Source organism: Balaenoptera physalus, assembly GCF_965194825.1.
Source record: "Balaenoptera physalus genome assembly, chromosome: 1".
NCBI lineage: Eukaryota > Metazoa > Chordata > Mammalia > Artiodactyla > Balaenopteridae > Balaenoptera > Balaenoptera physalus.
The window spans coordinates 91,489,411-91,502,552 of record NC_138882.1 but is presented as its reverse complement, the minus strand read 5'-3'; the positions used below and the strand labels follow the sequence as shown (position 1 = coordinate 91,502,552).

The 13,142-nt window shown below is 40.6% G+C and overlaps 1 protein-coding gene across 3 annotated transcripts in view; it reads right to left on the bottom strand.

The window, feature by feature from the left end:
• TBX15 (T-box transcription factor 15) overlaps positions 1-13,142 on the bottom strand; it is a 109,283-nt gene that overhangs the window by 30,269 nt on the left and 65,872 nt on the right. For all 3 annotated transcript variants that reach the window (XM_082458912.1, XM_082458913.1, XM_082458914.1), the window contains exons 4-6: positions 12,619-12,790; positions 11,375-11,542; positions 2,396-2,460 (exon numbers count right to left, since the gene is read on the bottom strand). In XM_082458912.1, the coding sequence (XP_082315038.1) occupies positions 2,396-2,460; positions 11,375-11,542; positions 12,619-12,790 (405 nt within the window). The remainder of the gene's footprint in view (positions 1-2,395; positions 2,461-11,374; positions 11,543-12,618; positions 12,791-13,142) is intronic.

Sequence of the window (13,142 nt, the reverse complement as noted above, 5' to 3'; positions counted from 1 at the left end):
CCTGCAGATTTAATAGGACATAATGAAGAATTTCCATGCGATCAGAAATAAATAAATAAGGCACTGACATGGGCTAATGTAGATCCATAGTTTTGCTTTCCTGGAGTTCTTACAAAGAAGAGCAGCCCACCAGGCAGGACAGACAAGTAACGGTCTGTCCTGAGCAGTAAGATATTCACCAGCCTTAAGGCAGACACAGGCCAGGGCCAAATGATGTGTCAAGGTCCTTTCTAGCCCAGTGAGAGGACAGAAGAACCTTGGGACTTTAACTGAGCTGTCATCACAATTTCCTAACCAGAGACAAATGCTTCAAGACACAAGGTCTTAATCTCAAGATTAAAGCGTGGCTCCAATTCCCAGCGCAAGCTCTAATGCTGGTCAATACAGCCATTCTATTCCAATTTTCTGTTCTAAGTCATGCCTCTGAAAAACAAGGAATCCAATGGGATGACAAAGCAAAGAAAAAAGACACAAAAAGAAAGCAGTCTTTGGAGTGCCAAGAATAAAACAAACAAATACTAAATGCCACTGGAGATGCAGAAGGAAAGAAAAAGAAAGTAGTTTGATAACTAAAGTCAGTAGAGTTGGTCTCTGGAGACAGATGGTGTTGTCTAGAGTGGAAATTCTTAACTTTTGGTCATAGACATTTCTGAACATTTGAAGAAAGCTGTAGACCTCTCCCCAGAAAAATGCACACGGCACATCCACACACACGTTTCCTTTCAATATCTGGGAACTCACAGAACTCCTGAAATGCATGCATGGACCCCAAGCTAAAGATCTTAAACACCCTAGAGGCTTCTTTATGAAAGGCCAGCTTCTATTTGAGCTCCTTATCACTAACAAGTTCCTCAATAAGCCCAGAAGGCAGAGCCCTGAAAAGGAGGCAACAGGAAATGGCTCACAGGCATGTTTTGTGACCTGGACATGGAATAGAAACTAATTGGGAGGAAGAGGACTGTCTATCTGAAATGGAAGGAATAAGTATTGGCTTCTTCACTGGTTAAATTTTGAAAACAAAGGCCTCTTATTTTAAACAAAGAGTCATTAACTGGAAAGCATTCGGCCTGGAGTCCATATGCCTGAGGCTATACAACTAACCAGTTGCTTGACCTAGAAAATATTACTCAATTTTGTCATCTTCAAACCAGAAGTTCAAGTGAATTTTACTTACTCAATAGATGTGACCTTAAAAAATTCTGAGGAAAATAAAATTTTAAAGAAATCTAAGTGTATTTTAAACATGATAAAAAGTTTCATAAGAAGTGCTTTCATAAATCATTTTGTAAAGAAAATGATCACTACACACATCTGATTTTTAGCATAAACTAGGTTCTAATATAATGTGCTACACAGTTCACAAAGTGATTCTAAATATAATATTAGATAGTTTATCTGAAAACTCTTGAAGAGAAAATAGCAAAGTCCTGACAAACTGTGTCATTCAGATGTAAAAAAAAGGCCCCCAAATTAGGAAAATGTCTGAACATTAAAGTAAATAGTTATTGCAAGGTCTACACACTTACAGGACACATGTGTCATATTTGCTGTTTCAGTATAGTTTATATAAAATGAAATTTTCTGATTGAATAATCTTCAATGTATCTGCTTTCCCTGCCAATTTCAGCTCTCTCCTAACTCTCTGTGAATAACAGATTTTAATATTATATATGAAGAATGACACAGGAAGGATTTAGACAGAAGCAGAGTTAACCAGAAAAATACCACAGTCCCTAAGGCTATTTACAACAGGAGCAAATAGTCCTACAAACGTCACTAATTCCTAAGCCTTCCACAGTCTAACAACCTAATCATAATGATGATGCTGGGTCATCAAGAAAGGTAGTGTTCTATAAACTCTCTTTACTAAAGCAGAAAACATCTAGTAGAGTTTGGAAATATTTCCTAGGAGAAAAATGGTCAATTTTTAAACAAAGTTTTAGCTCTTATAGGGAATACTTTTCTGAAAAATTTTATTTGTCCACAATTCCTTTTTTTCCTGATAATGAAAAATAAAGGAGATATTACTATAGGTGCTGTAGCCACCTATAGACACTTATCAGAAAAAGTTGCAATCTTTTAATGACAATAAATCACTGTCAAATTTGTTTTAAATGACTAAATTACCGAGTACAATGCAGGGAGAAGAACACCACGAGGGATTCAATTTGATGATTTATGGTGTGTTAACAAAGAATTTGGATAATTCAACCTTTGGGGGGCAGCTTTTTGATTCTTGGATCAACTACCCATTTCTCTTTGCCTGCAGCAGCACAGTTACCTAGCATGCAAATGTTCTCCAAAAAGCCAGAGCCAGAAGCCACCAATGGGGCTTGGGGAAAAGAATGTCATATAGAAAAGAAAGGTCAGTGAGTCTCTTGCCCAGTTTGCTCACCTGTTTCTTCCAGAATCTCTGAATCCTTTAGCAAAAGGGTTTCGGTCAATTTTTAATCTGGTGATCTGGAAACAAACAAAAAAAGCATGAATTGTATTTATATTAACTGACTTCTTTTTTGGTTGCTCCTAGAAAGTTAACAAAAATCACTCTGTTAACAACAGCTGTTGCTTTTATTTAGTTTCCTCTTAGTTTGAGATTTAGATTGAAGTTGATACAGGACTTGGTCCTGGCACACAGATGTCTGAGCCATCTGACCCACATCTCCCTAAAAACCAAGGTTTTCCCAGTATGTGATTCTGTAAGCTCTCTTCTGCTCACCATCCTTGCCCCAAAATGGTGATAAATCACTTGCCCAGACAAACAAAGGTATCAAGATGGAAAATTGGACAATGGTCAGATCCATAGTGCATGACACACAGGAGACAGTTGAAACATGCTTGTTGAATGAATGAGTAAATGAATGAGTGAGCAAGTGAGTGAAGAACGAATGAATGGGTTCAGTCAATCCAATCAGGTGCAATCAGGTCACCAGACGACCTGCCTCAGCCTGAAAGAACCAAATAGTTGACTGCGTTTCCCATTTCACTTAAGTTGTGCCTTTCTTGCCGCTAGGGGTTGTTCATTTGATGACCTAAAATGGTCTTGTAAAAGACACAAAAAAGTAGCTGGACTTTTGTCAAGGTTGCATCCAAAGAAAAATCTACAAATGTGGGATGGGATGGGGCAGGACGCAGTGCAACTCACCCAGTCTCCAAGTCCCACAAGCCAATCAGAAGAAACAAAAAAGCAGCTTCATAAGGCTGAGCAAATCCAGTGCAAACAGTTGTGTGACCCGGGTTGGATGGGTCCTTAGTAGTCATCTGGTTTGACCTCCACTCAGTGCAAGAGTCCCTCTCTATTGCATCCTATCTTAGTCCCCTCCCACTCTGCAACTGTATATATTACCCTCTCAGCCTCCAGACTAGAATGGCCTGACCAACGAATTCCATCTGCGCTCTTGTGTTTCCGCCTTTAGCCTTTGTCATGGGAGGCATTTGGATACCTTCTGTCTGAACCAGATGTTAATGACTCGCTACATTCAAGGGATAGAGACTTAGAGGTGGGGGTTAAGGAGCTCAGGAAAGCAGGAAAGTCATTCTCAATAGAAGGTAATTCTGGAAAGAAGGGGATCTCATTTTTAAGACCATCTTCCCATTTCTGATCACTGTAGAACTTATCACTAGGACGGCTGAAGTTGTTTCTTGTGTTGCAAATCTTTCCAAGTCCCTCTTCTGTCTCACTTCATCAGAGTGGAATTTCCCAAAGCCACATTCTAAAGGTCTTTAAAACGCAATGTGAGAGTCTGACAAACAGGCTCTGACTTGAAAGTACCAAAGTTATTTTTTTCCCCTTAAACGTCCTTTGCCTCTAGAGTGGCACACTAATAATGTAGCACTCATAATGAAGCAAAAGCAATTTTACATCTATTTTATAGACCAGAGCAGGAGCCTGAAGCTTTGGCTTTCTAAAGTTTAGCATCTGCCCTGTGAATATTGTATTGAGTTTAAAGATTGTCACCGCTTTTCTGTTGTTGACTTAAAATCAGTTCTTTCTTCCTCCATAATCCACAGCAATAAAACACACACATTTTCTTTTCAAGTTGGGGTTATAACATTTTATTTTCTCCTTCAAGTTGGCTTATCCTGTCTGACTCATTTATGATAGGGGTTTCTGATATAAGATTGTGCTGCTATGTTTTGGGGGCACAGACCCCTGTAAATATAACGACCTTCTATTTCATGATCCTGGGAGAAATGGTTGAAAACCAGTTCCCCACAGCTCCCTGTATCTCAGGCCAAGGAGTCTGCACGGAGATTTAATAGACAAATGACACCAAATGTTAGGAAACACAACACCTCTATACTTGTTTCAAAGCTTTTATTGTGGGATTTGGACCGCTTTATGAAGAGTGTGATTGTGCTACTCATTATTCACTTATTATCAAGTGCCTTTTGTGTGCAAAGCAATGTGACAGGTAGCACAGGTGACAGCGTGGCAGACAGTCAGTACACAGCTGTGTACTATCCCCCCCAAGAAATTTATAATTGAGGAGAAAAAAGAAGACATACATATTAATAGTTACAATGTAAAACAGAAAGTGATACGGTTTGAAATAAAGGCAAAGTGCCCCAAGAGCTTAGAGGAAGCAGTAATCGCTCTGACCTGAAGGGCTCTGCGGTTTCACCTTAGAGGAAGCACGTGAGCCAAGCTGGGAAGGATGCATAGGATTTTAACGAAAACCGCAAAAAGGGGAGAAAGGAACAAGGGAAGCATTTCCGAAGAAAGGTCCTATGTAAGCCATAGAATTGAAGTGGGAAGGAATGAAGCATTTTTGAGAAACATTGAAGAGTCCAATTTGACCAGAGCACAGGGTACAGGAAGAGAAGCAGTGAGAAAGAAAGCTGAGATGCTGGCCTGAGGCCACATCATGAAAAGCCTTTATTACCCTGCAGACATTTAGATACGCTATAGGTAGAAGAGAGCAATTCTAGCTATCCAAACCAAATTATGATCCCAGTTAATGCTGTGCTGACAACTTAGGCTATATCTACAAATACCAAGGGTAACAATAACAGTATTTTGGAGGAATAAATCAATGTATTCACAACCTCAATAATCCTTAGTTTCTAATAGTCCCATGGTTCCCATATCAAGAAACTCCTGGTAGACTCAGTATAGAAAGGGATGCAAATGACAGCTTGCTGTCCTACAGGAGACAAGGATGTTGCATAAGGTGAATTCTCATCAGGTAGAAAAAGAAGTAAAAGTCCTCCCCTTCCACTCCAGTGGAACATGAGAAGAGAGGAGAGAGACAGAAGAGAAGCAATCAGTTAGACTTACATGTGCCTTAGCTTTCTACTCAAACCAAAATCCAGGGGTGGTGTGGGGAGACTCAGAGGAACACTGGCAGGGTCACCTCCATACACACATGGGGGTGGCTGCGCCAGTATAAATGCTGTAGGAAGAGGCCTGAGTTAGGATCCCCAAGCCTTCCATGGCCCTTCGGCAGTGGGTCAGAGACTCAGAGGTCCTCACATGCCATAACAGGGAAGGCAGGGTGACCCCGACATAGAGGTGTTACAGTCCAGACAGGAGTCAAACAGAGGCCCTGGATGAGAACTGAGGTGAGGTTGAGTCATTCAGGGAGGCCCAGGAGGTCCAACTGAGGCAAGAACACAAAAGCACAAGGTCAGCAGTCTCCTGCCAGTAAAACAAATCAACACAAGGAACCCCAGGACCAGCCCAGACCAGACCCCACCCCAGCAGAGGCCAGTGAGGCCCAGAGAACAGCACAGGGGTCCACAAGCAACCACAGTGAGGGCTCATAAACCCCATTGCCTCCACCCCTGCCCATGCACCGTACATCTAGAGGCCATCTGGAGCAGGAGGCGAGGCTCATTTGAATAGTTAATTTTCAACCCTGCCCTCAATTATATTTATTAACTAGACTCAAATATGGCGGTCGATCTCCACCTCGTCACCTCAGACCAGGTCAGTGTCGTATTCTGACTAAAGTACTCTAAATACTCTTCAAACTGATCTCCCTTCTTCCACTCTTGTCCCTGTCCAATCTCGTCTCTTCATTCAGCAACCAAAGCGATCTTGGTTAACACACCATAGTTGGACCATGTCATTCCTTCAGTGCCTACCACTATGCTCAGAATTCAATCCAAACTCCTTGCCTGGCCTTGCAGGGCCAGCATGCCCTGACCCCTGCCTATCTCTCCATCCCCACCCACCCTCCCCTGACTCTGGTCCACAGGCGCCCGGCAACCTGAGCTGCTCTGTGTTGGAACGTGCCACGCTCTTTTCCTGCTCAGACGCCCCACGTGCACTCTACCTCCAGACTGAAATGCTCTCTTCTGTACTCTTCATACAGCTGGCTCCTCATCTTAAGTCTGAATCTAAACGTTATCTCCTGAGAGGGGGTCTTCCTTGATCCATCCCTCCAAAATAGGATATTTCTGCCACTCTCTTTAACTACACCCTCTTTAATTCCAACTTTACTCTTAACCCAGTTGGTAATTACACATTTATTTTGTCGTTTACATATTTACTATGTGTCTCTCCCCCTAGACTACAACTAGGAACCCTGTCTATTTGATATACCATTTTATGAAGCAGAACCGAATATGACATGCTATTCATGCTCAATGAATATTTGTTCAGTGAATGAATGGAGTGAGGGAGTAAATGAATGAATGAGGATGTGGGAAACAGAAATTACCAGTCCCAAAGCCATCACAAGCCTTAGAGAATACAGACCAAACAACTCCCCCAATCCCATTTGCTTTCACTGTAGGCATTACAGACAAAAGTCTTGAAGGTCTTTCTAGTCAGAACAAGGTCTATTAGTAACTTCCATTGTAGCTAAAGCTATGCTACAGCAGTCATGCTCAAACTTGGTCTGATGATAATGAGGCAACATGGAAAATACAGAGGTTGTGGAAGCACTTTTCTTCCGTGATTTTCTTTCCATAACCTTATACTGATGTGTGTAGTCTGAGTTATTGAAGACTATGGCACATAAGGGGGTGATTACTGGCTTGCCACCATTCATTTTAATCATTTTCCCTCACTATTTTGCCTAGTAACATAGAGGCAGTTAATAAATGAGGTATACCTCACCATGCACAGTGCAGACATAAATAGCACAACCTACAGAGAAAATGAAACCTGAATATCCTCAGTATAATTTTACAGGACCAAGGCTCAAAGGGACTTCCCATATTAACACTCTCTTATTCTTATTTTTTTTTTTACCATATTGCTTGAAAAGCGTTCCATCAGGATAAAAAAAAATTTTAAGCCAACATAAAAAAAAAATTTTAAGCCAACATAAAAAAAAAAATTCTGCACTAATTTGATTGGAAAGTTAGAGCAAAACTGGCTCAATAGTTCAGGATATAATGAGTGGCTCAGAAATCCTATTGAATTTGCTTATACAACCCTGGCTGTGGTTTCAGACTTCCTATCTAGTTCATGTAGCCAATTCTCATCAAGAAATAAGACTGTATTACCTGAGGAGAACAGGGCTGTGTCATTTTGAAATCTAGTTTCCTGTTTGGAAAAAAAAAAAAAAATCAAGTTTCAGCAGTCTTTTTCCCTTAGAGAGGACAAAGACTCTGCAATGGAAATTTCCTGCTAATTCCATGAGGACATATTGGCGTCAGCTTCTTCCAAGAAAAAGCATTAAGTGTAGAATCACCTTTATTCCAACTTCTACCACCTTTTTCTCCATGATGAGAGTCTGGGCATGGTGTACTTTCCTCTCTGCGATAAGCCTGCCAAGTTGGCACTCCAAGAGCAAATAATAGTAATAATAACTTCAGTATGCTAGCGGCCCTGGGAGTCTATGCATCAGTCAGCAAGGGTGAGAAGGAATGGGAAAGGGGGAAAGAAAAGCATAAACTATTTCATGAAAATAGAAACTCTTTCTTCACACTTCACTCCTACTTATATCCAAGGAAGCAGAACCATGGATACATAAGGAAACTGGTAGTAGAGGTATGCTGGCTAATTATTCAGTCATTTTCCAAGCATGTAGTCAGTACTATGCATAGACTATAAATATCTTAGAATTATGGAAATGGAAGGGTCCTTCCTCCTAATTAGTGGTTTCTGGGCTTCAAAATGTCATAGGCCAATTCTAATCCCCTCCCCTTCCAACATGTGAAGGATCAACATTGGCATTACAATTTTTTATTCTACCAAATAAAGAGAATTAACAGCTCTCTATTATCGCCTGCCATCATTATTCCATAAAATAAATGACATTTTAGTAACAAACTGAAGCCCAGAAAGACAAAATAGCTTGCTCAGAGTGACACAGGTAGCTAGTGGAGAATTTAGGAATAAAACCCAGGTCTCCAAATGCCTAACCCCTTGCTATCTATGGAACAGGACACTGCCTTTCCTTAGGAAGGCTGGGCAACAGTTCATTTCAGTTCCGTTCCCTCTATTGTCCTTCCTGCCTTGTGTTCCACCGAACAAGTCCCTAAGAACAATGAGGACCTATCACTGACTCTTCCCTCTTTCCTTTCTCATAGCTTTCCTAACCCTTCCCTTTAAAAAAAAAATGAAGTAAACAACTTTGCTTTAAAATATTATTTGTTCTCAATCTAGAAGTTTGAAGGAAATAAAAACACAGTAATCACTGACTATAGCTCACAAAAGAGAACAGTTTATGCTACCCAGCATCTTCATGACAAGTCTGAAAATTATGGTTAGGTAACAGATCTGACTTACAGGATGCAGACCTCAAGATTCCTGGGGGAAAGACCTGAGGTTAGTTTGCTTTATTAGAAGGCACTGTATCATATTAAATCATATCTACACAGCCAAAGGGAATGTTAAACAATCACACTTGATTTACCCAGGGACTGGAGGCTTGTTAAACAGGCAAAAGCTGTTATCTAGATTTTAAAATGGGCAGAATTGAGAATGACTCATCTATTTTGAATGTCAGCACATCATGAATTCACTAACGTGACATGAGAACAGAGAGATCAAAGTAGTTACCTATTGAATACAATACCTTCGAGAGCCCATGTAGCTCCTCCAATTCCCAAGAATCCACTTTCTCTTTAATGAGCAATTTATTCTTTAAAATTGCCTCTGTTCCCCACTATCCTTCATGCCTGTGCAGATGCAGGTATTTAGCAATGTAGGCTGACTACTGACAATTTGGTGCCAGGTTTGTGTCCGTGACTAAATGCAGGTTCCCTCGTCTAGTCCTTATAATTCTATGAGGCCAGGACATTTTCAGACCAGGAAACACAAGTTGAAAGGGGTTAAGAAATTTGCTCAAGGTCACACAATTCACCAGTGAAAAGGTCAGAAACCAAACTAGATATGTCTACTACCAAGTCCCATGATCTTAGTCATGGTATCCTACCCCCACCAAACCATGACTGCCCCACTGAAGTCCAAATATAGACAAAATATTTATATGAATAGGATGTACTCAGGTGCAGGAACACTGTGAAATAATGCAGAGGAAGTGAAAGGGATTTCAGGTACCCATGTTTGGTCTTCACAGTGAACTGCAGGTTTTTAGTTTTAGCTTGGGTTATATTGACCCTTCTTGGCCTCTAGAACCGATCTCAGTGAGGCAGTAGAATGGTCATTTATCGGTGTTCTAGTTTGCTCTACAAACTACGTTCTAGAGTCATATTTATTGCCACATCTCTCTGTCTTCATGAGAAAGTAATGATTAAAATGGCGGCTGGGGTAGTCTTGGAAAAAATCCAAACAATTTTTCAAAGAACTTAGACTTATATTCCCCCTTTTCTGTAACACAGTTAATCCCAAAGTTCCAGTTGCTCAAAAGCCATGTCTATATTGCTGCTCTATCTAGCACCAGAGCTTAAAAAATCTTGATTATTAAAGTTTTCTGTAAGGACTCTCCATGGTCTCTGCAATTTTACTATCTGAAGAGTTCGAGAGAGCTTAATAATTTTAAAATAGCGTCCATGGCAAACTAAAGCTCTTCTCCTACTTTAGATCAAATGCGGCATCTAAAAGGAAAGTCCGAAGTTGGGAACACTTTACAGCTGCTGAGAAAGCCCAACAACCATATAGCACTTAACATTTATTGGACTAAAGGGTTGTTGTATATCAAATTCCCCTGAAGGTAAAAAGCATCTAAGGAATTTTATCAGGATGTGCCATGAAAGATAGAAAAATTCTTTCTACTCTATATGAACTAAAGATTGTATAACTCACCTTCACCTGCCTGTTACATACTAAGCCCTTGATAAATATTTAGTAAATGAATGTTTTTCCTCATTGCTTTCTTTGTCAGAGCACAGTATCCAGTATAAAAGGTATTAAGTACTATAGTATACGTCCATTTTGCTCCAAGCAGGCCCAAAATAAAAGTAAGCAGACTTTCAAGCAAAATAAACAAGCAAAAACTCTGTTTTAGAAAAAGATTCACTGCAGGATCCTACTAATTAGACAATTTACCAAAATATGAAATACCATCTAACTTACAAAAATGAGATTCACATACAACTTTCAGAGAACTGCATAAAGTGAGATCACTTGTAAATCCATCCAGTCACCCTCCTCAAAAAAAAGAACATTGTTTAGAAATGCCCACAGTAATTCCAGACTTGGCCTCTCTCTTCCCCTCACCCGCTCACTGGCTAATTAGCCCACTGGCTAATGCTGATGTGTCTCAGTGTCAGAAAAAGCATCAGTTCTTCCACAAAAACTTCCCTCATTCCCCAAACCAAAACAAACAAACAAACAAAAAACCATTTCCACATCTCTGTCGTTAAGTTATTCCACTGTATTATCATTATGTGTTTATGTGTCTTTCACTCAACTAAAACTCTTCCTTTCTTAGGGAGAAACGTCTTAATCTGCTAAGCTTAGAATATCGTAAATTCTCAAGAAATATTAATGGAATGAATGAATATATTATTAACATAAAAACATACACATCTTAGGGTGTGGTGGTGAGCACACGGAGGCCAATTTAGTCTGAAAGTGTAAATGGAAGCAGTGGGTCTGACATAGAGTTTGAGAGGCTTGATGACTTTGATGTAGCCTGATGGACGGCTCCACGGAGAGGATAAGAGGGAAGGAATGAATCAAACTTCAAGAATTTCAAGTGATAAGGAACATTTGCCAGGATGTAGTAGAGATCATGAAACATGGGTACAAGTACAGAGAGACATGAAAATGACTTAGGAGGTTTGGTCCTCCTGGTCAAAGATCTTGCCTCTGATCTAAATGTAGACTCTGACAGCTGCTACTAGGCATTACCGCCTTGTCATCACCAGTGCCGCGTGTGCACTGCCAGCCTGGTGTCTCTCATTCCAGCATTTCAGTGCCATGCAGAAGGACTAAGCACTTCTTACAAAAGGATGAGTAAACTCCTTTAAAAGCGGCTGCAGCAGGAGACTCTCCAAGGCAGCCTCTTACCTGCTGGTTCTGATAGGCCGTGACCGTGGTAAACACGGTCTCAGGAAAGCTGAATGTTTTCACTCCATCCCCAACAGGGACGGGTTTGGTGGGTGAAAGGTCGCTGCTGAAATCCTTGCGAATCACATGAACCCGAGGCTGGTATTTGTGCATAGAGTGAAGAATGATCTGAAATGAGAAGGGGAAACATTACTCCAGCGTTGTCTCTAAGGTCCCTACATCTTTTCCAGCTCTCATGCAAACAAAATTACAGGATAAAAGCATTACAGGAAGAGCACAGTTTAGAGGTGGGATGTATGGGAAACTGGAAATCAGTGTACTTTCCCATGGCTGGAAGGACTAAGTAATTGGATAGCATCACATCCCATGGAACCATGTAGCAAATATCCCAATCATAGGTGGTGAGTGCAATATGTTTGCTTTAATTGGACAAATACTGAATGAATTGGTTCCAGTACCAGCAGACATCACTCCACTAAAAGGTCTCAGAACCTCTGCTATGTGACAGTTGTTCCCTCCTGCTTCAAATTTTCAGCACGGGTTCATCTGTCTTTAAATTCTACAAGCTGTTATTTGCACTTTGTTATTGATTTTACGGACATTCTCTTATGTCATGTCAGAGTTAAGGGTATATGTGTCTTCTCTCTTCCTTAGAAAATTATCATTTCCCTAAAGATAGGAGCCATGGTTTTAGCTTCTTTCATCTCCCCATAGCACCCAGTATGGATCCCGGCATTCAGTGAAAATTCAGTACGTGTTTTACTGCCAAAAATAAATTAATAACATCAGTTGCGCCAATTATACCTGGCAAGCCTAACAACCTATTCTTCTCTTATAAATTCATAAATTTCTTGACCAATCAGCCAGAACTGTCTGAAACAACAGTTTCCCTGAGTTTACTGCCCTGTGAGTTATTTTATTAAATACTGTGATTTCTTCACCATTTTAAAATGTGTCCTCTGTTTCTGTCGCTGAATTCTCCTGACTTGACTGTAACTTACAGCAGACGTTTGCTAAACGTTAGATTTGTAATAAATGTAATTTCACAAAAGGAAAAAAAATTTTTATGCTTACTTACTTAAAGTGACTCAAAGATTCATTTGAGATTCTCAAAATCGCAAATGAATTTGAGAATCTCAAAAAGATTCTTATTTTACCTGTTTGAAAAAAGCCTGGGGCTAGTCAGTTCTAGAGCAAAAAAGGGGGAAGAGGGAGGAAGAGGAAGATGGGATTATTTGACTCACATGTCCTTGATCATCCAATTCATTGTTGGTCAGCTTGAGTTTGTCGAAACTGACCACCTGTCTCATCCAAGTATCTCCAGAAGCTAGAGAATCAGGGTGTATATAAACTCTTGGGGGCACAGGGGAATCAGCGTTGCCAGCCACCATCCACTTGGAGCTGTGATACACATATCTGAGACAGAGAGGGAAAGAGGAGAACTCAGAGACAGATTCGGAGAGGGAATAGAGGCCCAGGAAACAATTAGGGACAGGAGGGGAGGAGACACAAAGAGATGAGAAGAATGGAGTAGGACGGATTAAACAGAGAATACAGAGGAGAAAGAGAGAAGGGTGGATAACCAGGGAAAATGAAATAGAGATGGAAATGGAAAGCAAGATGGGTGGGGGAGGGCAGAAAAGTGTTGTAGTTAATGATCAAAGCTGCAGCTCTCACAAGGAAAACATTCTCACAGTCCTTTTTCTTTCTTCTTCCTCTCCTTGCCTTGCACCCCTGTGTGCACACAGGCATCCTGAACCCACGTGTT